Source organism: Rhinolophus sinicus, chromosome 17, assembly GCF_057876585.1.
Source record: "Rhinolophus sinicus isolate RSI-liver-muscle chromosome 17, RSI-T2T, whole genome shotgun sequence".
NCBI classification, from domain to species: Eukaryota; Metazoa; Chordata; class Mammalia; order Chiroptera; family Rhinolophidae; genus Rhinolophus; species Rhinolophus sinicus.
In genome coordinates this window covers 130,188,425-130,216,312 of record NC_142517.1, presented here as the reverse complement: position 1 = coordinate 130,216,312, position 27,888 = coordinate 130,188,425, and the positions used below count along the sequence as shown (strand labels likewise).

Genomic DNA, 27,888 nt, shown 5'->3' with positions numbered 1-27,888 from the left:
CTGGAAAAAAAAAAAACCTACCTGAAAACATGCGTCATAATAAATATTGTGTCGTTGCCAGATAAATATTTTAGGCTTTGTGGGCCATGTAGTTTCTATTGCAATGATTAAACTCTGCAGCTGTATCTTGAACACAGCCATAAACTATTTGAAAACAAATGGGTATGGCTGTGATCCAGTAAATCTACAAAAACAGACTGGAGACCATAACTTGTTTTCCCTGCATCAGTGCTACCTAAAATGTGGCTCTGTGGTTCTTCCATTACCAATCCATGCTGAAGTCAGTATTAACTTAAAAATTTAAACAGTTACAAAGTTGTATAGTAATTTGACAAAGTAATTTTACGTTCATGGATCTGATAATGAAAAATTGACGCTTAGTTTTACGTTTTGGCTTTTCATTGCATTTTTAATGTAATTCAGTTTTATTACATTTTCCAAAAGTGTCAGTCCACAATGGTCTGGAAAATTTAAAAATTGGCTCTTCACGAAAGGAAGTTTGAGAAGCACTGGGCTGGTTAAAGCCTTTGTAGAAATAAAAGGGTGCATCCCCTATGCCTGCCCTTTAAATCTCTGATTTCTCTGCTCTGCTCTGCTCTGCTCTGCTCTGCTCTGCTCTGCTCAAGGAAAGAGGGACTGGGAACACTAAAGTGTGGGGTACAGAGGGCAGACAAGGTGGGGTGTGAGTCAGAGGGCTTGGAGCGGTCTTGTCCTTTCAGCAATACAGCCACCCTACTCAGCAGCACCATTTGGAAATCGTTCTCCAAACTTTCTAGGGATGTCAGGCTGGAGATCCAGGAGACATGGGAACGAGTTTTAAATCAAACCATTTCCTCCACCTTCTAGTCAGACAACCTCAGTGCATCAGGAACAGGCACGAGCACATTCTGCTTCTCTTCCAAATGAAATGAAGACGATGGACGTCAGGACAAAGATGCCAGGCATGCAGCCTTCACTTCTGAAGAAAGAGGCAAGATCCAAGGAGCTCTGTGACGAAAACTTGAGCTTTTTGGTGCCAAGACCTTGCTTGGAACCAAACATTTCCAAATCTGTCATCAGAGAAGATGTTTCTCCCTTTCTGAAGGGCCAGCAAAGAAAATCTGAAGGTGAGTTCATTTAATTACATAGTCATGTCTTTATTCTTCATTCAACAAATACATATCTTTTTCTTGAGTGTTTGAAAATCTTACCGTGAACTCATATTTGGTTGGTGTTTATCTGTGGGAAATTTCGGGGCCCACACTGAGGACACTGTCCTCCAGGATTTGAGTTTCCTCTCTATCCCGCCAAGACTGACTTACCAGGTAGCAGCACTGAGGCCAGCGTTTCTGCTTATGGCAATGCTGTCTTTGATATTTGCTTGCCACTGTCCTGAACCAATCAGCCTAAACCACCAGGTACAAACATGTCCAAAACCTTGCATGCACTGGCTTACTTATTGCAATGAGGGAGATTGCACAGCTGGGGAACTGGGAGGCATTTCACCAAACGAAGGAAGAAAATAAAATTATTATTATAGGATTTGGGGGATGGGTAGTGCTTAAGTGAAATTTAAATGAAGCAGTGCTTGTTTTTTAATTAAAAGTTTTCTTATTGTGGTAAAATGTACATAACTTAAAATTTACTACTTTAACTATTTTTAAGTGTACAGTTTAGTGGCATTAAATACATTTACATTGTTGTGCAACCAACCGTCACCACTATCCATCCCTGGAACATTTTCATCTGGCAAAATCTGAAGCACTATACCCATTAAAGTATAACTCCCATTCTCCTTCTCCCCTGTAACCCCTGGAAGCCACTATTCTGCTTTCTGTCTCTATGAATTTGGCTATTCGAGATACCTCATATAAGTGCAATCATACAATATTTGTCCTTTTGTGACTGGCTTGTTTCAGTTCCCATAATGTTGAAGCAGTGTTTTGATAGGCTGTATGTAAGGGTGTTAACATCAGGTCTGGAAGGTGAAGTTGATCCAGAATTGTGGTCCTTGAATGCCACTTCCTCTGGAAAGTGCCTGAACTTCCCAAAGGCTGGATGAGTCACCATTCCTTTGGACGCCCATAGAATCCTGACGTTATCTGCATCATAACATTCATCAGGTTTAATTGTCACTTTTTATTTATGTGTCTATCTGCAGCCAGATCACAAAGGCAAAAACCATCCCACCTCCAAGCACCTAGCAGGTCTGGCACATAATTGTTAAAAAGTGTATATTGAATTAACAATAACAACAATAACCGTTTATTGAGTGTCTCACTATTGCAAGGCACACATATGCACTGCTATAGGTCATATTAGCAAATTTGTTTTAGAAATGAAGAAACTGAGGCTTAAGAAGATTAAGTGTGTGTGCCCAGGTCACATAGCTAGTGGAATTACAGAGACTGGCTTCAAACCTTGGACCACCTGTCTCTGAAGCCAGTGTGTTTAAGCATCATGCCATCTGTGTTCGGAGCTCACACCTTTCATCTGAGTCCCACTTTAGTTATGAAGGAAAAAAAGGATAAACATATTTAGTCTTGGAGTGGAGATGGTTTAGAGAAAAGAAGGGGCAGTTGGTGCAAGTACAAACTGGAGGGAGTGTGGAAGGAGAGACTGAATTGGACATCTTGGGAACCTCGTCTTCTTCAGCAAAACCACAGAGAATCTTGAAGATGTAACAAAAGTAAGTACATACACCTAGACAAGAATGGTTCAGTCTGTAGTCTATCATGGGAGCCGCTCCACAGAGGCTACGATCTTGTCTGAAAATATCCACTGGTATTCCCCAGGCCGGTATTTGTGTCCCTCTTTTTAAATGTGTTTTAATATTATACAATTTTTTAAAATTAGACAATCTGTCAATTAAGAAGAATTCAGAAAAGACAGATGAGCAAATATAAAAAACAATAAGCACAAAGAGTATTCCAAGACAATTTCTTCTAGAACGTATTTCTACATTTCTAAATAACATATTAATAATGATATTGCTTGATTGTTCAATTTAGACCTTATCTATTAGGATGTAACACTTCCTATTACTTTCCTCACAGACAGGCAATCCCCAATCTTCTCAATCGTTGTGTTTAAAATAAATCAATATTCAATAGCTCCATTCTTATGATGGGTAAAATTTTATTCACAGCTGAGCTCATTAGTGTGCTATGAACACATTGTCCTTCTTCTGAGATGTTGCATTTATTACAGCGTTACTAAATGCCTCATTTCATTATTTGCTTACTGTCTGTATATCTGTCCCTAAGTCATTCTCATCCTCTCTGACGGGCCTGTAAAATGCACCTCAATGCAGGCACTGCACCTCAGGTGATGCACTGGTGGCTTTTGTTGTTTTGAGACTGCTCCTGGAACCCTCTGCCCTCCTGCTTCACTCTGTGTGCTTTGGTCTTTGGACCCAATGACCAGCCATCTGCGTGGGATTCCTTCACCATCATCTGGAATGTTCCCTTAGCCTCCTTGTTGTGTTGGACCCATGTGTACTGGATACTCGGCTTCCTCTTCCTTGGTTTACTTACTCCCTCTTGGGTACATGCTCTAGTAGCTTCCTGAGAAAGGTGCATTAATGACAGGTTTTTATTGTCTCTGTTTTCTCTGAGCGCTTTTCTTTTTTTAAGTTTGTTTTGTTTTCTGTATTTTCACATTAGATGTTTTTCTCACATATTACTTGATCCTTACTATCTATTTGTATTTAAGAGGGTGGCACTAAAAAGTGCCACATGCTCCAAGGGGCCTGTTGAATGGACAGAGACCGGGTGGTTGGGAGAGGGAGTCCCCTGGTGTCAGTGTATATAGCCAGGCTTTTCTCCTGGTGAGTTTTCCCGAGAGAGGGAAAACTGAGAATCCAGTCTGCTGCCTGTAGATTATAAGGCTGAGGCTTCACAAGTCGGTGTGCAGTCTTTCACTTAATCCTCTTATTTTCACTCCAGCACCCCATTTCTGTTCTCAGCTATACCTACCTCATTAGTATCTTTGTTTCAAGCTCTTCAGAGAGTAAACTGCCAGCAATCTGCCAGGAACTCCTCTCAGGGAAGAGCAACTCCTGACTAGTTAGACAGGGCAGAGAATCTGGAACCGACTCCTTGTACAGACTTACAAGCAATCCCTTGATTCAGCCTCACCTGCAACCCCACTTTCAGAGGTACCTGGTGTCTTCAATTCTTGCTCCTTTCTGCAGTTCTTATTTCTTGTTGAGTTCTGCCTGCTACAGGCAGGGAGCAGAACAGAGAAAGCTCACACTCATACAGTTTTCACTGTCAAAAATTTTATTGGTGTTACTCATCTGCTGTTTCATCCTCTGAAGTTTTGTTCTTTTTTTTTTTTGGGGGGGGGGGTGTTGTTCTTATTTACACCTTTTTAAATTCCGTTACTATTAGTAAATTCCTTTAGTGAGGTTTGTGAAAAGAGTGGAGAAAATTAATACATTCAATTTTTCAACTGGAATTTTATACACGGTTTAAAAGGCTTTCAACACATATTGCCAAATTACCTACCTGAAAGATCTTTCTTTAAAAATAATTTTTAAAAAATTTTCAATTATAGTTGACATACAATATTATATTAGTTTCAGGTACACAACATAGTGATTAGACATTTATATAACTTACAAAGTGATCACCCTTATAAATCTAGTACCCATAGGACACCACACATAGTTATTATATTATTGACTATGTTCCTTATGCTATACTTTACTTCCCCATGACTGTTGTGTAACTACCAATTTGTACTTCTTCATCCCTTCCCCTCTTTCTCCCTGTCCCCAAACCCCTCCCATCAGGAAACGCTCAAAATGTTTTCTGTACCTATGAGTTTGTGTCTGTTTTGGTTGTTCATTTATCTCGTTCTTTAGATTCCACATATAAATGAAATCATATGGCATTTGTCTTTCTGTCTAACTTACTCCACTCAGCACAATACCCTCTATGTTCATCTGTGTTGTCACAAATGGCAAGATTTCATTCTTTTTTATGGATGAATAATATTCCATTGTATATATGTACCACCTTTTCTTTATCCTTCATCTGTTGATGGACACCCAGGTTGCTTCCATATTTTGGCCATTGTAAAGAATATGGACGCACATGTCCCTTCAAAGTAGTTTTGGGTTTCTTCAGATAAATACCTAGAAGTGAGATTGCTGTGTCCTTCTTTGTCTCTTCTTATATCCTTTTAAGGCCTATTTTGTCTGGTATAAGTATTGCTACCTCAGTTTTATTTTTTCCATGATATATTATTTTTCCATCCCTTTACTTTCTTCAGTCTATGTGTGTCTTTTGATCTGAAGCAAGTCTCTTGTAGGCAGCATATGTAAGGGTCTTGTTTTCTTATCCATTCAGCCACTCTATCTTTTGATTGGAGCATTTAATCCATTTACATTAAAAGTAGTTGTTGACAGACATGTAGTTATTGCCATTTTATTATTCGTATTTTTTATCTTTTTTTTCCTTCTTAAATAAGTCCCTCTAACATTCCTTGTAATACTGGTTTGGTGGCAATGAACTCGTTTAGCTTTTTTTTGTCTGGGAAGCTCTTTATCTGTCCTTTGATTCTAAATGATAGCTTTGCTGGGTAAAGTAATCTTGGTTGTAGGCTCTTGCTTTTCATCATGTTGAATATTTTGTGTCAATCCCTTCTGGCCAACAAAGTTTCTGTTGAGAAATCAACTGACAGTCTTATAGGATCTCCCTTGTAGGTAACTAACTGCTTTTCTCTTGCTGCTTTTAAGGTTCTCCCTTTGTCTTTAATCTTTGCCATTTTAATTATGATGTGTGTTGGTGTGGGCTTGTTTGGGTTCATCTTGTTTGGGACTCTCTGCACTTCTTGGGCTTGTGTGTCTATTTCCTTCACAAGGTTCTTGGGCTTGTGTGTCTATTTCCTTCACAAGGTTCTGTGTGGGATTCCTTCACCATCATCTGAAGAAGTTTTCCATCATTGTTTCTTCAAATGGGTTTTCTATTCCTTGCTCTCTCTCTTCTCCTTCTGATAACCCTAGATGCCAATGTCGGTATGCTTGATGTTGTCCCAAAGGTCCTTTAAATTAGCCTCATTTGTTTGGATTTTTTTTCCTTTTTCTGTTCTGATTGGGTGTTTTCTGCTACCTTGTCTTCTAAATAGCTGATTTGATCTTCTGCTTCATCTAATCTACTGTTGATTGCTTCTAATGTGTTCTTTATTTAGTTATTATATTCTTCATTTCTGACTAGTTCTTTTTTGTTTTCTATCTCCATTTTTATGTTTTCTGTCTCTTTGTTGAAATTCTTCCTGAGATCATTGAGCATCCTTATGACCAGTGTTTTGAACTTTGCATTTGGTAGACTGCTTGTCTCCATTTTGTTTAGTTCTTTTTCGGGAGCTTTGTTCTGTTCTTTTATTTGGGACATGTTTCTTTGTCTCCCCATTTTGGCTGCCTCCCTGTGTTTGTTTCTATGGATTAGGTAGGGCTTCTATGACTCCTGGTCTTAGTAGAGTGGCCTTATGTAGTAGGTGTCCTGTGAAACATAGTGGTGCAGTCTCCCTGGTCACCTGAGCCTGGTGTTCCAGGTGTGTCCTTTGTGTGGGTTGTGTGTGTCCTCCTGTTATAGTTGAGCCTCGGTTGCTGTTTGCATGTCAAAGGGAAGGATTGATTCTCAGGCTGATTGTTTGTGAGGACTGGCGGTGACTACAGTGGAGGAGCTGTTGCGCACGGGCTGATCCTACAGAGCAGAATTCACTTTAGCAGGGCTTTGGTGGTCACCCAGTCTGTCCTTTGGGTGTTTTGTCCATGGAGGCAGCCAGTGGTACTCCAGCTGTGTCTGAAGCCCACGACTGGGTGTGCCAGCACCACTTCAGGCCAAGTTTAGCCTCAGTCTGTGCTCTTTCCAGAGCCATCTGAATTGAGCCATGAAGCAATCCACCAGCTGTGCTAGATTTAGAAGTGCCTGGGAAAGACTAGGTTGTGAACCAAGACCAGCTGCTGCTAGTGCCAGGCTTGGGCTGCTTAGCAAGAGGTACGGGACATGCTGAGGCCAGATCTGTTTGGGGTTTTTGAATCTTTGAGAGATTTTAGGAAAGTCCAAAGCATGAGCCAAGACAGGTCCTTTGTATGGAAAAGCCACTAGAAGTGGCTTGCGTGGTCCCACAAGTTGGGTGGGATATGGTGTCAGGGAATCACTAAGGCGAGGCAAATTGTGTCAGCTAGGTTGATGGAGACTCAGATATGCTGCTTGCCTAAGTCTTCATGCTAGGAGCTGGGAGGGCTCAACAGAGAAATAATGGCTTTTGCTATCACTTCTGTCTGGAAAAAAGGTTGTCCCTTCAGCCCTTGTCCTGTAGCCAGACAGTTCAGTTCCTCCCTGTATTTCCCTGACACCTTTCCAGTGGCTGCCCCAGCACGGGAGCTCAGAAGGAGTGAGTCTATCAGTGAGTAGGTCTGTGCCAAGGCCCTTTAAGAGGAGCACCTGGGACTCCAGCAGCCCTCCGCTCACTCAGCCAAAATCTCTGCTGGTTTTCACAGCCAGAAATTGTGGGGACTTCTTTTCCTGGCATTGGAACCCTGGGCAAAGGAGCCTGGTATGGAGCTGGAATCCCTCTCTCCTCAAGAGAGACCTCCACAGAAGAGGTATCCCTCCCAATTTTTAACTGCCACACACAGGTGTGGGACCAATCCATTCCATGTATCAGCCCCATTTCCAGTCTTGATGTGGCTACTTCTGTATGTCCCTAGTTTTAGAACTCCTGCTCAGCTAAACTTCAAGCGATTCTCAGGGATGGTTGTTCTGTAGTTTAACTGTAATTTCAATGTGGTCATGAGAGGATGCAAGCACAGCATTTATCTGCTCTGCCATCTTGACCAGAAAATCTTCTACCAGAAAGATCTTACATCTGCACTCTCACCAGAAATGTTGAGTGCCTTTCTAGAACACATCATTCCTTACTAACACTGGATAATATATATTTTTTTTCATGCAGTTAATTTTATTTTTAATAGAGTTCACAGAAAATACCTATCAGTTTGATGCGACAGAAAGTCCTGGCAAGCAATATTGTAAAATAAAAATAGGGCAGCCAGGCAGAACACTGGATAATATTTATCCAAATATTTATAATAATACCTGAAAGGTTTTTCTTTAAACTCAGGAGGATATACATATGCACCCAATTATAAATTATATTCAGTTGTATTTCTGGTATTAACTTGTAGTATCTTTGCAACAGGAAATCTCAACCTCTAGAAGATGATCTCTAGGAGGGCAAGAATGTTGTCTTTGTTGTTCATAACTATATTGCCATCATCTGGGACAGTGTTGGCCACTCAGTAGGCACTCAATCAATATTTGTTGAATAAATATATAAAGAATCGGGGGGAGGTGCCTTGGCCCAGTGTGGCTAAGGGAATGTCTGTACCCCTCCAAATTAGGAGCCTCATCTTAGGTGACTATTTTTCACATGAGAATGGCCTCTGTACCTGTTACATCTTAGAGAAGTCTGTTTCTAATTGAAATTTCAAAACAGCAGTCAGTGGCTAAAATGAACCCACAGATACATTTTGTTCAGCCTTCAAAGCATTTATAAAGCGGGGTGGGAGGGAGATTTCACTAAAGTCTCCAGATTTCTGCCTTCTCTTGGGAGAAGGCAATTGGGAGATCTAGCAGTGATGGATTACCCATCTGGAATGGACAATATCAATTAGAACTTGACAATGGATATCCCTTTAGTTGGGGTACATGATTTCAATTGACCACTATCCTCACCTGTCCCATTCCATCCATTTATGTGACCTTCTTTGACTCTGGACACATTGGCACTTTTGGCTTCAGTTTCAAGCTGTGGCAATGGGTGGGGTTTTAGGGATCATTCTGACTTACTGGTAAAAAGACAATAACGAGGCTTACAAACACTACCTAGTAAATCCTATCTTTCCCCTCCGCACACCTCCCCTTCAGAATTTGTGATCTATCCATGTTTGAGTTCAAACGGCTGTTAGGAGACAACTATACATGAATATTTTCACATTTCTGCACATTCCAGTGTTTCTGAGCAAAAGGCACTAGGAAACTAGGTTAAAAGATGATTGAAGGATACACGTCTTAGAAATTAGAGACAGTGTATTGCTCCAGAGAGATTCAGAGACTTATTTCCCCAGGAGCTGTTTACCTACATTCTAGGGTAACAAAACCCAGAGACACATTTCCCCTTTCTCCTGGAGACATTTGTTTACATTTCATAGTAATGTTCTCTCTTTCTAGGGAGGGAAAGATGGGTTGAAGTGCCAAACACTCTACCAGGGGTGCCAAAAATATGTATACCCATGACTTGTATTCATCTTTTGTCATTGGTATATATTGAGTATTACAATTTTAATACATTTTTTTTTCCTTTCTTAAAATGTGTATACATTTTTTTTGGCACCCTCTGTATATAAGCTCTGAGTCTCATAATTTCAAGGTTCATTCCTGTGGTGCAACCCCACAAAATGTGCAGGTAAACATCTGGCTCTCAATGGAGAGTCCTGTGGGAACTAGGTGTGGGGAACTGGTGCTATGATGCCCTGTGAATAATAAATGCTCTGTTCTCTGATCCAGAGATCTCATATTTCCTGCTAGAATATAAACATAAATATGAATATAAATATAAATGTAAATATATAACTATATATCAACATATATACAAATGTTGTATATGTGTAACATACCTGTATGTGTGACACAACATTATATATGACAAGAAAGAACCCCCTTTATGTGGAAGTAGCCTTTACTTTTGTCTAATTATACCATAACCACTTCCATATGGATTACACCTGGATTAACTCTTAATTTTTATTTTTTTAAGCCTCAGCACCAAGATCATTCCATCCCCAAACTCAGGGGTAAGGCTGACTGTGTTCACTCTTCTATTAAGAATATCTAATTTTTATTATTTTTTCTTGTTATAGATTTTTCTACCTCTGATATGAAGTACAATAGCCGAAGAACTGAGGTAAGATTAGTTTTAGCATTATTGACTTAAGGATTAATACCAAAGAACTTTTGTTGTAGAGACTAACTCCATCAAAGAACTCAGAACCATAATCTTCAGTAATTATAGCTTGAAAAAACAATAACTCACACATAGTTTATAGCGTAGCCAATAATTTCTGGGGAAATTATACGTTGTCATGTACATTTCTTTACTGGGGTGTTTCCTGTTCTCTACATAATGAGATGAGTAGCTCTATTAAACATATTTTAGCCTGTCTTCTTATAACATATCTAGAAATTAGGCTATTCTCTTTTCCAGTGGTGGAAAGATTTCCTAGTTGTCTAATTTATAAGTAAAGCATTTAGAAAGATCCTTGCAATTCTATCAACTATCTAGCTCTTTTGTACCCAGGCGCCTTTGAGGAAATGCATGGGTACTGCTTAGTATTGTAAGAATTAGTTCATTGGCAAAAAAAAAAAAAAAAAAAAGAAAAAAGAAAAAAGAAAAGAAGAAAAAAAAAAGGCTGCTATTAGGGAGAAGTTTATTTCCTGTTATTTTTTAGAAATTGAAGAAAATCATTTAGGCAATAAAACTGGGGGGGTTACCTTGCATCTCACCTGATTCTAATGCATACATTTCTAGTGTCAGGTTCCTATCCTTTTCCTTTCTTCTTACACACAGGTGGCAATAGAATGAGAATGAAACACATAGCTCTCAATTACTTCTTACGATCCACCCCATAAATATTCTGATATAATTAGGTATTACATCTGTATACCCAAGAAAAGTCTTTACTGAAAAGAAGCAGAAAAAGTTTATAACTTAATGACCAGGAAGCTGAATATTATATATTGTGTTACACTGACCTCTAGAGGTTGATAATAACAAAAACTAACTTAGTTTGAAAACAGTTGGGAGATTTCACTAAAGTCTCCAGGTTTCTGCCTTCTCTTGGGAGAAGGCAATTGGGAGATCTAGCAGCAATGGATTACGCATCTGGAAGGCAACATTGCCCTCCTTTGGGAGGGCAAAGGAGAATTTAAAACCATCAGCGTTGCTAACTTTCAAGTGTATAGTGTGGCACATTTAAAAGCCACACTCAACAAAACAGTTCAGCAAAACAATGAGGAGTAGTCGTGTTCTGGATACAAATTCTGAGTTAGTCTGTAATCTAATGATCATTGTTGAAGTAAATGTGAACAGCAATTTTAATCTGGTCTAAGTGGGAATTTTAAATATCTTAACTCTGTGGAACACAAAAAGAAAAGAGAAGAAAAATAAAATGTCTTATCATAATTTTCTTTTTAATTATTTATTTAAGTGTGCTTTTCCAGGACCCATCAGCTCCAAGTCAAGTAGTTGTTTCAATCTATTGTGCAGGGTGAAGCTACAGTGGCCCACGTAGGGATCGAACTGGCAACCTTATTGTTAAGAGCACCGTGCTCTAACCAACTGAGCTAACCGGCTGCCCCCTCATCATAAATTTTTAATGTTTACATTATAGGGCCTTTCTTTTAAATATATAACCATGAACCTTTGTAGGTATGGTCATCTTAGTTTGGGAATGAGTTTTTAGCTTTTAAAATTGTTATCTCCAGGGTAGCTTTGTACCTCCTAAGTATAAGGCCTTCCTAAGAGAAGTGTAGAATCTCTTCAGATTACTTTAAATGAGTTAACATGATATGCATATATGTCTCTGTGGTCATTAGCTTTTTCTCTCTTTCCTTTTAGCTCCCTCTGCCACCATTGTCATTTTTGCCCATGAGACCTGGTCTCCTTACTATCCCCCCAGATCACAAGGATCAAAAAGAGAGAGAAAGAAACATCCCAAATATCGTATCCTTCATGCCTACACTCTCAGAGCCTGTTAGTCAATCTGATGAGTTTAGACCATCAAACAAGCAACAGGAAGCCCCATTGAAGGTGTTTGTGGATCAGACCCTCAGGTCTTCTGATAACTTTATTTGGTCTAGAAACATGTGCTCTTTTTGGAAGGCTAACCATCACAGACAACACCTGGAGATGGAGGAGAATAGGAAATCTAAGGCAACAGAAGAATGTGACAAAATTCAAATCTCTCACTGTGAAAAAGGGCAGTCTTCATTGTCCTTCGAGAATGTTAAGGAAAGAAGTTTTCCTACAGATAGGGAAGTGGATATTGACTGCCATGGTAGTGAAATGAGGAAAACAGAAGAAAACTCTCAATATCTTTCATTAGGAAACAAGGAGGGTTCAGTAGCCAGAAACTATAAACAAAATTCAGAAGCTGGAGGCACCATACAAATCAAGTTCCAAGAAGTCCAGCAGTCAGCTACAACTCTACAGGATAAAGAGACTAGAAATGATAAAGCTGATTCAAAAAGTGCTTCAGTATGTAAAGGTGAAGTAATTGAGCCAAATCATATTTTAGAAGAGTTTACTGTACTTAAAAGTTTATCCAATGTAGTCCCTGATGGCCCCATTGAAAATCTCCCAGAAGATCATAATGTTGTGGAGACACACACAAAAATATCAATACCAGAGGCAACCAAACCAGAAATGAATGGGACGGTGCCTCTTATCCACATGACTTTCCCTGGAGATGGGACTCCCAAGGAACCGGCAACAGCCAAACCGAGCCTTCAAAAAAGAAAGGGCACCCTTCGTAACAACAATAGCTTCAACATACTTGCACTCCAAGAAAATGACATGCATAAGATGAAAACCCATAGAAATAAGTTGGATTCAAAAACCAAGAACAGTCACAGGACACCTCAGAATTTCATGATTTCCATTGACAGTTCCATTAAGCCTACCATGCATAAAGCAAGTATTAAAACTCAAATTTTCCCTGCTTTGGGGATTGTTGACCCCAGACCTCGGCAATCACCAAAGTTTCAAAGGAGAATGCCACAGCTAGAAAAGAAGCAATCAACTTACCGGGCTCTGAAACCTAAAAAGCAGTCATTTCCTTGCATCTGTAAAAATCCAGGAACAAAAAAGTCTTCAGTTCCTCTCCCTATTCAACCAACAGAGCCAAGACTAAATTACCTAGATCTTAAGTATAGTGACATGTTCAAAGAAATCAATTCAACTGCTAATGGACCTGGAATCTATGAAATGTTTGGGACCCCTGTTTATTGTCACATGCGAGAGGCTGAACGGCATGAAAACAAATATTACCGAGAGATATGCTCAGCTCCATCAGGCAGATGCCTCACCAATAAATGCCGATCTTCACACAATGAGAGGAGCGGCAATAGCAGAGCAAGACTTTCTCAGAAAAGACTACATGCTAAACCCCCAAAGGCTTTGCTTGGAATTAAACAAAAGCACACAAGTTTGATTTTTAAAGAAAAGGGTTGTAAGGCCGTAGGTAGCAACCTACAAGACATTGAAAATGGTGGTGGTATTTCAGAACTAGAGTGTCAGGTAAAGTCTTCAGGAAATGACTTTCTATCTTCCAAAGATGAAGTTCAGCCTGTGAACTTTGCTCAGACCCATGAGCAGTCAATTGAACAGAACGAATTCCTTCCTGTCTCAGGTTTGTCCATTGCTGAAGAAGTCTCTATGGAAGAGTCTGCAGATGAAGGAGACATTTCTAACAATCAGATACTTGCCACGAGCCTCAGAGACCTGCATGAACTTGAAGAGGTACGTCACCAGATGTACCTTTTGGAAAACAGCTGGGCAGTGCCCAGCGAGAAGAGTTCCAACAAGCATGTAGTGCAAGAAAAGCAGAATACAGCGTCTCTTGGTAAAATAAATGCCAACCAAATTTTTACTAATGATGTAGAGTTTGATAGTGTTTCAGGGAAGTCTAAAAAACTTATTTTCCAAGAGGGACAAGAAAGTGCATCTTCCCAAGCATATCAACTTTGGGCAGATTCTTTGGATCATGATTGGTTAGGTAATAAGACAATTACACACCAAATGTTTGGAAAAAGTATAAATGATGCAAATTCAATTTCCCAAGAAACACTAGACTCTATAAAGAATGAAGAGTTGACAGATGAACTATTAGGGTGTCTAGCTGCAGAACTATTAGCTCTTGATGAGAAAGATAACAACCCTTGCCAGATAATGGCAAATGAAACAGATCCTGAAAACCTAAATCTTGTCTTCAGTAGGAGAGGAAATACCATGCAAGAATTGGGCAGAGAGGCAACGAATGTCAAAATACAGGTTGGTATAATTAGAGTCAGCGATTCCCTGGGGTGGGAAAGGACCTTAGAGACAATGTGGTTCAAACCCCTTATTTCAAAGCAGGAATCAGAAACGCTAAACAATTAAATAATTTCATCCAAGTCTCATTGTTTGCTTGCAAGTTTGGAATCCAGGTCCCCTGACTCTCAGGCTAAGATGTTTTCATTATGCCGCCTTACTTCTGGAATTTACCCGGACACTGCAATGGAATCCTTTTGAGTACATTAATATAGTAAAACTGTTTATTAAAATAGGTTAATAGTTTATACAGTGATGAAGTTTTCAATTAACAAATGTCAGCAGAGAGATAATTATGGATAAAACATTGTTCAAGGTGTTTCGTGAGATAGAAAGAAATGAACACAGCCCTGAAGTGGCTCACTGTCTAGTTCACTATTTTAACACAAAAATATTGACGCCTACTGTGTTTCTGGCACCGGGCTACAAATTAGAGACGGGCTACAAGACTTAGCCATTGCTCTCAAGGAAGCATAGGCGACAATCCTGAAAAAAAATTGTTTAAAAATTTGTTTGTCATGGGAGTGGGGGCTGCAGAGGATATCACTAAGTGGGTTTTGTTTGTCTTAGTTCTCAATGAAGCATGTGAGCCTCCTGTTCTACTCAAATTTTAAAGACAGAAAGAGTAGGTTTACCTGAAATATTACTTATTAAGTGCTAACTCAGTTTATGTCACAGTATATCAGGATCAGGAATAATTAGAAGATCAGAAGAATACACTAGGTAAATAATTATACTCAAGCTCGGTTTATTAAGAACTTACCACATATGAGCAAGATGCTTTATTGTCTCCTTTATATGCTTCATAACAGCTCTATGAGATAAATTAGTAAAGGTACTAATAAGTCCCCATTTTGCAGATGAGGAAATTGAGGTTTAGAAAGTCACACAGTTAGAGTGGTGGGGCCAGGCATTCTGATTGCAGTCTCACACCCTTAATCACTTCATCACAGTGAAGATATTCCTTGTCCTAAGAAGCCAGCTCTACGTTCATGGTGCTCTTGGTCTCTCCTGGGAGGTAAATTGTGATTCAGAGAGGCCTTCAGGCCCTGGTGGGAAATGGGGGTATGTGTGTGTCTGTGTGTCTAAGATGGGTTTACTGCTCTGCCATTCAAACTGAAGGAAAATTTAAACAAGCTAGTAAATATAATTGGCCCATAAGTCCCCACCCTGCAATCATGGACTCAAAAACTGACCTTTGGTGACCTTTTCTTTTCCAAGCAGTCCTTAAATTTCAGTTTGGATAGAAATGTAAAAGGATTGAGAAGAGCAACCCAGACGGCCCTTTGGAGGCAAGCACGCTCATTCGCAAGGAAGGTGACCCTGTAGGATGTCTTGTTCATAAAGGGCCTTTACCATGTCTTTGCATCATCACCATCATCATTTATTTATTTATTTTTAAGAACTAATAGAGGGGATCAAAACAAAACTTTTTTGTCTTGATCAACCAGTTGGAAAACATGATCTAAGTTTTACAAAGAGATACTTGTTTCCTGACTCCTAGGGCAAGGCCTCTCAAAGTTTACTGCGAATGCAAACCTCTTGGGGATCACGTTAAGATGTAGACACTGATGCAGTATGTCAAATGTCTAACAGGCTCCAAGGTGATGTTGATACAGCTGTCTGTAGATTGTCCTTTGAGTATCAAGGAGCTAGAGGGCCATGGATCTTAAATCCATTGCACCTGGTCTTGACCACTAGGCTTGCTTTTTATGGCTGAGTGTGGGTGTCATGATAGACAGAGAGAGTACCTATGTGTATGTATGTTCATGTGTAAATGTGTATATGTGTATATAAGTGTGTGCATATAGGCTTACGTATATGTGTGTGTGTGTGTTGTGGAAATAAAGGAAGAACAGACACAGGCTATTTATTCAGAGCTCACTATAGCAAAGGAGTCAGCCGCCATCACTTGCATTTGGCAGCCACTCAAAGGCAGACAGAGAAGTGGGAAAGCCTTATAGTGGTAAAAAGGGAAGTTTTCAGGTATGACCTGATTGGAGGCTGTTGGCATGGGGAAGCTGTAGACAGGCTAACTAGAAGGAGCATCCTATGTGATTGGTTAGGAGTACATATGTGGCTTTCTTTAGTTACCGTGTTTCCCCGAAAATGAGAGCTAGCCCGACAATCAGCTCTAGCGCATCTTTTGGAGCAAAAATTAATATAAGACCTGGTATTATATTATATTAATTATAATTTATATAATTAATTATATTATTTTTTGCTCCAAAAGACATGTTAAAGCTGATTGGCTAGGTCTTTCTTATCTTCGGGGAAACACGGTAGGTGATTCAAAGTTAGAAGACAGTGAGATTCGACTCTACTCTTCACCTCTTCTCTCCATCCCAATGACTCAGAGTTTAATGGTGACTTTTCTTTTGTCTCATTCTTCCAGAGACATAATAATGGGTTCAGGATATATGACAAGGAGGAGAATTTTCTCAATGAAAAGAAGGTATTTTCTGAAAATAGTTTAAAGTATGAAGAACCTATCCTGTGGACCAAGGGTGAGATCCTTGGGAAGGGAGCCTATGGCACAGTAAGTTAAATAGGAAACAAGATGACACCAAAAATTCCGACTCCTCCTTGACCCCTCCCTCTTCCTTAATCCTCCCTGTGAGTCCTCCCTCCCCCACTTCCCATCATACTCTTTTACTTAGAACTCTTTCAGTTGCAAGTGACAGGAAACCCAACCCAAACCAGCTTAAGGAAAAGGACGCTCACTACTTTATGTAACTGAAGGGTCTGGAGTAGGTCTGGCTCCCAGACAGCTGGTTTCAGGGGCCAAACAATGTCATCGTTTCTCCTTCCAACTCTCATTCTCAGGCCCCATGTGGTGGTACAATGGCCATTGCATTTCTAGCCTCTCACACTCCTAGGTCCAAATCCACTGGGAAAGAAGTCTCTCTGTTCAGTAGCTCAGGATATGTTACCAGAAGTTGGGAGAACCATTGCTGAGTGGCAAAAACAAAGATGCTCCTTACATTTTGTGAATCACATAAAAGATCACCTAAAGTCCTGTTTACATAGATTGGTAAAGAAAAGACTCATTGCTAGTTGCGGATATTTGAGGAATGAGTGAGAAGGTGGGAAGACATGAAACCACTGAAATCACATGACAAGGGTGACTGCTGAATTGTCTCAAGACCTGCCTTCCTCTCTCTCCTTAGTGCTTTAGCGCTGAAATAGCCCTATCTCATTTATTAGGTGAGGAGCTTTCCCAAACCACCATCTCATGTAGTCATCATAGATATCTGTGAGGTAAGTATTGTTAGTTCAGTTTTAGAGATGAGAAAAACTGAAGTCAAAAAGAGTATACAACGTACCCAATGGTGAAGCCAGGATTCTAACCCATCCAGGCCACCTGACTCCAAGCCATTATGATAACCATTCATCATGCTGCTCGTTCCCACTTTGGCTCCATTGAAACACTGGATTATATTTAATCATAAGGTGTTGGTTTTCTTTTAGGTATATTGTGGTCTAACTAGCCAAGGACAGCTAATAGCTGTAAAACAGGTAGCTTTGGATACCTCTGATAAATTAGCTACTGAAAAAGAATATCAGAAACTGCAAGAAGAAGTGGATTTGCTCAAAGCATTGAAACATGTCAACATTGTGGCCTATCTGGGGACATGCTTGGAAGAGAACATTGTAAGCATTTTCATGGAGTTTGTTCCCGGTGGCTCCATCTCCAGTATTATCAATCGTTTTGGGCCGTTGCCTGAGATGGTGTTCTGTAAATATACAAAACAAATTTTGCAAGGCATTGCTTATCTCCATGAGAACTGTGTGGTGCATCGAGATATCAAAGGAAACAATGTTATGCTCATGCCCACAGGAATAATAAAGCTGATCGACTTTGGCTGTGCCAAACGTTTGGCCTGGGCTGGCTTAAATGGCACACACAGCGACATGCTCAAGTCCATGCATGGGACGCCATATTGGATGGCCCCCGAAGTCATCAACGAGTCTGGCTACGGAAGGAAGTCGGACATCTGGAGCATTGGCTGCACTGTGTTTGAGATGGCCACAGGGAAGCCTCCACTCGCGTCCATGGACAGAATGGCGGCCATGTTTTACATTGGAGCGCACCGAGGGCTGATGCCTCCTCTTCCGGAACACTTCTCAGAAAACGCAGCAGACTTTGTGCGTGTGTGTCTAACAAGGTAAGAAATTTAAAGCAGGAGGAGGAGGAGGATAAAGTCCCAGAGATTCCAAGTAGCTGACATTTCCCCTGCAATTTGTGACCTAGTCAAAGCTCTCCACCTGTCCTATGAAGTCAAGTAGGGAGTGATTTTGTGCCAGGAGTCATCCACTAGCCATAGTGTTCAGGGTATAAGGGGGTTAATGCTTCAAGTAGAAACAAAATGCCTCAGTTAGAGGTCTTATCAGGTCCCAACAATTCTGCCCCAAGTCAAGGATATGCAAAAATTGCTGAAGATCTACTTATTTACCCATGGGACATCATCCCAGGGATTGGCCAAGGTGAAATGACATCAATTGTGCTTAGGTTTCCCTTTCCTAGGCTGCCCTCCTTCTCAGGAAACCAGTGTTCTCATTTTCTTTCTAAAAACAGCTCTCAGGAAAGTATATGTGAGAAATTCATTCATATTGAGGGATTGATTGATGAGTGACATTTAATGCTTTGGTTCCCCCAGAAGTACTTACATTTAAAGTGAGGGTGAACATTTTAAGCCAATGGAACAAATCTCCACCTGGAGAATATCAAGCATCAAGTGAGGTAGAAGAAAAGCCCCAGAAAGTTGCCTATTTTCTCCTGTTCTGATGCCCCGTTGGTATCCATGGAATAAAACTCTGGGTAAAATGTTAGGACTGTAAGGGACCTTAGCTATTACCCACTTGTGTGGTTTTCAAACTTTTCTTAGCCAGGTACTCTCTGCTCATACGAAATCTTAATTCAAAAAATAAAATGTAAAAGTGGAGGGATGGTTCTGTTTAAAATTCAAAAAATTAAAAAAATAAATTAAAATAATAAAACGTAAAAGTGGAGAAATGGTTCAACATTTAGATACGTTACGGGATGAGGAAGGCCTGAGGCCCAAACACAAGTTTTCGCCTTCTGAGGAAGCATGCTTTCTTATCCCTAAATGAAAAATTCCAGTGCCCCAGCTTTCAGCAAGCATACATGGTGTCCAGGGGGTTCATTCTTTCTTAATGAATCTCAGAACCCACAGGTCCCCTGTCTCTCTCTCTCCCAGCACACGTGTATCAGCCTGTCCTGATTGATTTCAGGGGATCACAGAGGCCAGGGCAGGACCACAAACTCCAGGGATGCAGTTTGGAGCATCACTCGATGCAGAGACACCATAGGCGTTCCAGTATTGATTTTGTGGGCAGAGCCCCAGAGCTGCCCCTTCCTCTCCCAAAAAACCACAAATAGGACGTGAAGGTGTTAGGAATATCATGTGGACTAGTACTAGTTTGGGAGACTGGTCTTAGCTCTTAAAACTACTGTAGTTGCTTTGCTCTGAATTGAAAAATTGTCTATTATTGATTCATAGAAACTACTTGCTATTGTCATTTTTTTTCAAGTTGTTATTACTCATGAAATTTAAAGAGAAAGGGTAGAATCTTTCTTATGGCTCTCCTTTTGAACTATTGCTTCATAAACTAAGCAACACACAACTCACACCACAGATAATGAATTTATAGGGTTGTTGTGAAGGTTAAGTGAAATGGTGTATGCAAATTGCTTAGTGGTGTATGGGGTACATACACCATACCTAATTTCTGTCACATACAAGCATATAATTACCTCCTGAAAATCTATGGCGAAGACCCTAAGGACTCTAGAATCTCACCTGATGTCCATGACAATACTCCTTGGAGTGTGGATAGTCAGAAATGAAGGGGTAAGGCACTTTTAAAGATTCAGAAGCAGAGATAATGAGGTATAGACTAGGAACAAGGATTGAACAGAACAGAAATGAATTTCAGGAGCAGTAAGAAGCAAGGGTAGGGGTATTCCCAAGGGCAGGCTGAAAGTTCTGAAAAGACAGGCCAAGGAGTTTAGCTTTGTTACACAGGCAGTGAGCAGCAGGGGCCTGGAAAACATCTGGGGTAGAGAATGCCGTGAATAACAAAGTCTTTTGGAAGGCAGGTCTAATGGCAGTGTATTGAAAGCCCTCAAATAGAGGATGCTTGAGACTAGGTCATGCAGGAATCCAGAGCTTGGACTTTTGATGGTGGTGGGGCTGTAAAGAGGATTCCAGAACATTTTAGGGGAAGTTGAATCAGGACTTGGTGATAGAGGATGATAGGATTTCATGGTTTTGAATCTGGAAATAAAAGAAATTATAATAGAAAGTCATGAAACAGGAACAAGAGAGGAAGGTGAAGAGTGTCCCTTTCATCTAAGTGCCTCGGCCCCTGCACCCAGGAGGGGTTGGCCTGAGGGGGAAGGGCGAGGAGATTGAGAAAAGACGCAGAAACAGGAAAGCTGGGATCGGGAGGTCCACTGTCCACGGATGGCGGAGCAGTGGCGCAGTCTTTATTTCACACACGGTTTATATAGTCTTACAACAGTTGGCTATACGAACAAGTATTAGCAGAACAAGCAGCTATCAGTAGAACATTTTGTTTTGTGTATTGGCAAGTTTGTATGTCTGTGGCTACATTAGTGTTGTCTTGTACTTTCCGGGAAGATGTTGAGGTGAGGCTTCCCATGGGAATGTCCTTGCAGGCTGCAAGGCCCTTGTCAGCTTACAGCCCGCTCCCTACACTAAGGAAGCATTTAAAGCCAGGAAATTGGAGTTCAGGAAAGCAATTAAGATGGGAGGTATGTATTTGAAAATGATAAGGCTGGTAGCTATAGTCATGAAAAAACTAGAGGGCTGAGGATAATGTTTTTAAAAATGCTCATGGGAGAAGATAACAATACATAGTATCAAGTCTAGCACATAAATGGAAAACAAGGGAGGGAGGGAGGACAGGAGAGAAAGGAGGAGGGAAGGGGGTTGCCTCCAAGGTAGAAGAAGAATCAAAAGAACAGTTTCTCCTGTCTGGGCAGAGATCCTTTCAGGATGGAGGGGATGGTGAATACTTCAAATGCTACAGAGATACAAGGAGGATGAGCTCATTAAATTTCGTAATGAGAAGGTCATGGTTAATTTCAAGAGGACAATTTCTATATGAAGAAGAGTAGGCCAAATGGCTAAGGATTTAAGATAATGAATGTTGAAAAAAAGTCATTGTATTTGGTTATGTTAGGGAAATTTGGCAGGAATAGGAGAAATAGGATGGCAGCTGGACATGGTAGCTAGACTAAGGAAAGGATTTTTGGAGACATTACTGCGTATTTTTGAGAAAGAGCCTCAAGGAGGAGAGAGGTCTTTATTTCACAATGATTTATCATCACTTTATTTTTAAAGTATTTTATTTTTATTTCCATTTTCACCTGGGTTATTCTTGATGGTCATTTGCTTCCAAAATTATCCCAAGATAGCCAATTTAACCAAAAGAATGCTTTTGCAATACTGTGTTTCCCCCAAAATAAGACTGGGTCTTATACTAATTTTTGTTCCAAAAGACACATTAGGGCTTATGTTCAGGGGATGTCATCCTGAAAAATCATGTGAGGGCTTATTTTCGGGGAAACATTGTAGGTCATTGCGGATAACTATTGACTGGTTCAGTAGTTCATTGATTGGTTCATTGGCAACAAAACCATAATTGTACTAATTGAGCAACTGTCTCCCTTTATGTTCTTCCAAGAGTCCCCAAATGGGATTATTTCAATTAATCACCAAAGCACATTAAAATGTCTCCTTTTTAACGGCTTTTCAATTCTGGATTGCAATGCCTTGAAATTTTAAAAGTAAATTGAATGTTAATTAAAAGTGCGTTAGTCAGCACATCTAAGTGTGAATTTTACTTGTGTATATAAAATAGTCCCCAAACACGTTAAACAAAACCGCAGTGAAAAGAGGGCCTACTTTTTAATCATAATGTCTACTATTTTTTGAACACTTATTATGTGCCAGACACTGTTTAAAAGTGGTATATACATTATTCAATTCTCCAGAGTTATTTTTATCCCTATTTTACTGATGAGGAAAGAGTATGAGTCACTTGCCTATGATCACAGTTGAAAACTGGAGACTGGACTCAACCCGTCTGACTGGCAGAGGCTGTACTTTCGTCTTAAAGTTGGCATTTTGAGTCAAGTAGGTCTAGTCGGTAGGCACGTTATTGGGCGTTGCTTCTAATGTGTTTTTCCCTTCTTAGGGACCAGCATGAGCGACCTTCTGCTGTTCAGCTCCTGAAACACTCCTTCTTGAAGAGAAGTCACTAAACATACATCAAGACTTTCCACTTGCATTATAGATACTGATATTGCTTCATTGTGGGGATGATGGTGAAGGGACCCTTGTTTTCCTACTGGAAAGCCAATCTAACCCAATTTAACCAGATCCTGTAGTGTCACTAACTGAAACGTTTGTTGCATACTAGTCTCCTCAAGCTTCAGGCACAATTACTTATATATGTGAAAGAATTTTCTTAAACAATAACAAAAAAACCTATTCCGGTGTTTACAGTCTTGACTATCCAGGAACTATAATCTCTATTGCTTTTACAATATTTCTTTTTATTTTTGGCCCGTCAATTTTAATGTCATTAGTTTAAAATAAATTGTGAAAACAAAAGAAGTTTTCTTGCTTGGTATGTAACAATGCTTATCTAGGTTTTACAAAGGGGACTTGAGAAAGGTGAGAAGTTAAAAGGAGTAGAGAGGTGCTAGATTCTGCTTACTTTGGCAGCAGTCTTAAACTTGCAGATTACAGGAGCTCGAAGGTTAAAAGGAAAAGCTAAGGGCCTGGTATTTCGTTATCAGAGGGTCCCCAAACTCCTCAGAAGTCTCCACCTACAAAAAGCTGGGTTACTTAAGGTGTCTTCACAAACCTCAGGCTGTTTTCCCTGTAATTTAAAGTTATGAATTGAGGTCTTCACTTATTTGCGGAGTGAATTAGGTCATTACCACATCTAGAATTAGCAAAACCTACGCCAGGTAGGATAAAAGCTACCTGGTTTAGGATAACTTTGGAAGGATAAAAGTTAGATCAGGTAAGGAGAGCGTGGGTCAGCATATAAACGTTTTCAGGGCACTTTGCTCACTTTACCCGAAGGAAGGACATCCCCAGATGTCTCTTTCATTTCTAGCACATTGGTAAACTTCACAAAAATGAACACAGACAAGTTGTCAAAATTATTACAAGCCCTTGTTTTAGTGGGTGGATGAAGCATTTTGGTAAGATTTCCATTGCTGTCACCTCCATGCATCTAAATTTCATTGACTCCTATTGTTTTAAGCTATGTCTACATATAGATTTTTTTTAAAAAAAAACTTCAAGATGGTACAACTCCAAACTAACTTTAGGTATATTCTAACACCAGTTGGCAGGCTTTGTTAAAATCGAACTGCTGCTTCAAACTTTTGAGAAATAAACGTGAAAAACAGTCCATCTGAGATAGAACACATTTTACTTTGGCCAATATGTTTAGATGGGTCTTTGTGGGTATCTTCCGCCTTTCTCTTCAATTTGTACAGTTCTTTTCTCATATTTGATAGAAATTTAAGGGGTATGTCTCTTATTTTACTTATAAGCATACCTCATTTTATTGCGCTTTGCTCTATTGTGCCCCACAGATGTTGCATTTTTAATAAATTGAAGGCAAGACCCGCCATCAACAAAAAGATTGTGACTGGGTTTATTTGGGTGCTGTAAACTGAACCTGGAGTATCTCTGAGGTATGCCTGTACTTGGATATCAACATAAATAACCTGAACCATTTTGTTAAAGTAGGGCTTATTACATATTTTTTAAATTTTAGTTGGGATCTTCAGTGTTCTTTAAAATCTAAATGGTTATGTATGACTTTGGAGCAATTAACTATTTACATTCAAGCCAATTAAACCTTATGGGCAATAAGGTATGTTTATAGTAATGTATGCAAATCACAGTAATGGACACACGACTTTGGTGTGAATAAATAGGATTCTGAATAGTTTGGAATATTAAACAGAACCTTCAAAACTTTAGTCTCAGTAGGTAAGCCTTGGTCCTAAGAGCTTTCTGTTGCTTTGCTGGTCATTATGTTTACAGATGGCAGACTGGAATTATGCTGTTATTGTCACCCAGATGTCTGCCCCCTTTATAGCTTCCTTTAGGAGGACGAGGGTCTGGAAGGAGAGAGTACAGATAAGTGGGGCTAGGAGGGCTAGCTTCATGGAGTTCTTAATAGAAAAAAGGCACATCATTTAATTCTGGGTGCTGTTTGGGTTGGTAGTATTTTCTTTTTATTAATGAACAATTGGGCTCAGAGCTAAATAACTTTCTCAAGGCTGTCCAACTGGTAGGTGGGAGTTGGGACTGCCAACCAGATTTGTCTGACTTTAGTGCCCTTTCCCTGCTGCCTCCCAGATTTGTAGCGTTATAAATAAAATCAGTTACATCGTGGGCAGCCAGATGGATCAGTTGGTTAGAGCGTGAGTGCTGAGCAACAGGGTTGCCGGTTCGATTCCCACCATGGGATGGTGAGCTGCGCCCTCCATAACTAGACTGAAGGACAACTACTTGGAGCTGATGGGCTCTGGAGAAACACACTGCCCCCAATAAAATTTATTTTAAAAAAGATCAGTTACATTGTTATGTTTACTCAAGCAAAACTCCACTGAAATGCTGATACATTCACCACTCGAGTTAGTGATTTTGGTTACTTTAATGGTGGGAACAGCTTTTCCTTTTCCACTTAGCAGTATTGCCTTCCCCTTTGTAATCACCTCCCTTTTCACCAAACATAATGCCAGGTTTTCACCTTCAGAAGTCACTTTCATCACATACTCAATCTTTCTGTATGCTCTGGGACCCAAGCTCAACCAAAGGAAATTTAACTCCAGAGTCCACCTCTAAAAGTAGTTCCAGTGCCACCGCATCTTAACTTGAACCTACTTTAGCCCTCACACGGGGAGCCATTCCCAGTGGCTGAATTAGGAGAGTTGCCACAGCAGAAGTGAGCTCCTGAGTGTGGGGTTGGGGGGTGTACAGTACTCCAGTTCCTTGCTTTATCCAGTCCCTCCTGCCTGATAACTACAACAGTCCATAACGTAGTGAGTAGCTCCAAGATAAAAACTCAGTCTGCTCCATGAGCAACCAAGAACCTCCCTCACCTTCTGGGCTTTATTCCTCTTACTCACTGCACCTACAAGTATTCAGCTCTCAGCAGCTACATAATGTCAAAACTTGCATTTAGAAGGGCTTTCCAGGTGATCTGTCACCTTTAAAGGATGGGGTGTAGGCAGTCTGCATCTTCATTGGTAATCAACAAAGTTAACACGGAAGAGTTAACTGTATGGCATGATACTGCGAAAAGCTGAAATAGAACACACTCCTGAGGAGACGCCACGGTACTTTCTTACTGCCCTACTCAAACTTTCATTTTTTGTGTGAAAAACCATGGCTGAATTCATCCCTAAAGCAGTTGCTCCTACAGATTACAACTTGAAAAACTAAAAACTGATCTCAGATATATGCCTGGGCATTTGTAAGGTCTAAATAAGCCTCTTAATTTCATGGTAAGATGATAAAAACCCTCATCAGTGAGATCCTACATTGCTTTGAGAGCTGGTGTTGCAGGGAGGGAACAGACAGGTCATGTAGTGGAGCACTTTGTTTCATTATACTGAAAACCACTGGGGGAAAATGGAAAAAACAATGAAGTAGGGTGAATCACTAAGTGGAATTACTAAATTTGGTTATGTGGAATTATCAACTCTGTAACTCTCCTAAATAAAACTCATGTTACTATGTGCTAATAAAATAAGCCCTTATTGGTATTATCAACATATGATGAAGACAAATCTTTTGATATGATTTCAAAATATTTTACATTTATTCTTAAACTGCATTTTCGTGGAAGTAACTTTTCTATCCTAGTTCTATTTTATCAAAGTCATTGCAAGGCTTCCATTTCCTTTCAAGTGGAAGGTGCAGGGAAATTGGTGGGGGAGGGGTAAAGGGGGCTGGAGAAGAGCAGCAATATTGAAACAGTTTATGATTAAGTATTTTTTTCATCGACAATTTCCCTTCCAGATAATTGCAATTACTCTCTACTCTTCATGGAGGTGATACAAGAGGTTAAGCAAGAAATTCCCAAAGTATGAATTAAGAGTGAACATTTAAATTCTGGAAACAGTAGTGTTTAATATACATTCATTCCAGTTTAATGCACCTGGACGAGCCTTCATCATTCCCTCTAATACCCAAAATATATACCTCGATTAGGCTGCTCTTCCATGTTGTCTATTTTCAGCCTTCCTTGATCACCCAAGCCTTAAACCTCACAACCCTATGGACAGGTACTATTAATTTAATATCACCAACATTTTGTAGGGAAGGAAATCAACACACAAAGTAATTCACCCAAGGTCACTAGCTACTAAGTGGTGAGGCCAAGATTTGGATGTGAACAATCTGATCTCAGAGGCCACACTCCTTAATGATATATGAACTCACTCAGACATAGTATTTTATATTAGAGACCTTATTTCCCACATTTCCCAGGAACTGAAAGTTTTTTCTGCTTCACATTAACAAGACATGTTAGAGCCTTGGATTTACGTTGTCAATATACAAATTTTATTCATTCCTTGTATTAGATACTGAATTGAAATTCAATGACTAATGGAATTCATGCCATTACACATATTCCTATTTTGGATTTTCTATCAGCAAACATCCTACTCAATAGTTTTTGGGGGTTTTGAGTACATTCAGAAAATGAAATTTCAGTAATTGCTGACAACAAATGAGTACATGGTAAGTTTTTCAAACCAAGTGAAACTGCTTGAAAAACTCACCTAAAAAATAAAAGTGTACTCATTAACAAACAGGCAAATCAAATTAAAGCAACCACTAAACAGGTTTTAAGTGAGGGTTCCTCCCAGAACTTGGAAATAAAGGAAATTAGATAGCCCTCAGAATTTACGTTTGAGATTAAGGGATCACAGTGAACAGGTTAAGTTACATGTATAAGAACAAAATTACTCTTAGCCACACAACCTTCAACGTGTCTTGCTTACCAGCCTACCTAAAGAGCCTGTCGGGCAGAACAAATACCGGTAAATTATAAACATAAAAAGAGGAGTCCCAGGAACGAAAGCTGGCTGTGCCCAACTCTACAATGCGGAATAAAAAGTGGACGTTTGGTGTCAGACCAAAAACACTTCAAGCATTCCAGACCCACTGTAAAGATGTTTCAGAGGCAAACTTCTCTTAAAAAATAAGCAACCTCCTGATTACTGGGCTTACGTATGTCAGCTTAATCAAATTGCAGGTATTAACGTAGCTATGAATTTTCTAACACACTGGTATAGTAACTTGGCACCGTGGGCAGCCAGGAACACAGTGTGCTGCTCTCCCAATGTGAAAATCTGTCTCAATCAACCTACCATAAACAGATTGGCACGAAATTAGCATAGATCATCCTGTGAGCTAAGTTAGTACAAGTTTCCCTGAGTATGGGGTCTGTGGATGCTTCAACTGGGGAAAGGCAGTTTCATGATTCCTACTGCCTCCCAAGAAAGCCTCTCGAGTGAGAAACTGCTGAATCAAAAATACTTTGTAACTCAGGAGCTCTCAAATTTTTCTCAGCAAAGACATCTTAAAAATTGCCTAGCAATTTCAGCAAGGTAGTAGGTGAGAAACAATTACTTTTTGTTAGGTA

At 39.9% G+C, this 27,888-nt stretch overlaps 1 protein-coding gene across 2 annotated transcripts in view; it reads left to right on the top strand.

Moving 5' to 3' along the window:
• Window positions 1-22,811, top strand: part of MAP3K19 (mitogen-activated protein kinase kinase kinase 19) — a 67,851-nt gene extending 45,040 nt beyond the window's left edge. The window contains exons 9-14 of one of the 2 annotated variants that reach the window (XM_019731164.3): window positions 847-1,106; window positions 9,914-9,957; window positions 11,671-14,103; window positions 16,538-16,681; window positions 17,614-18,311; window positions 22,393-22,811. In XM_019731164.3, the coding sequence (XP_019586723.3) occupies window positions 847-1,106; window positions 9,914-9,957; window positions 11,671-14,103; window positions 16,538-16,681; window positions 17,614-18,311; window positions 22,393-22,459 (3,646 nt within the window). In that variant the 3' untranslated portion in view covers window positions 22,460-22,811. The remainder of the gene's footprint in view (window positions 1-846; window positions 1,107-9,913; window positions 9,958-11,670; window positions 14,104-16,537; window positions 16,682-17,613; window positions 18,312-22,392) is intronic. The other variant, XM_074335542.2, reaches the window with a different exon arrangement.
• Window positions 22,812-27,888: the final 5,077 nt, after the last annotated feature.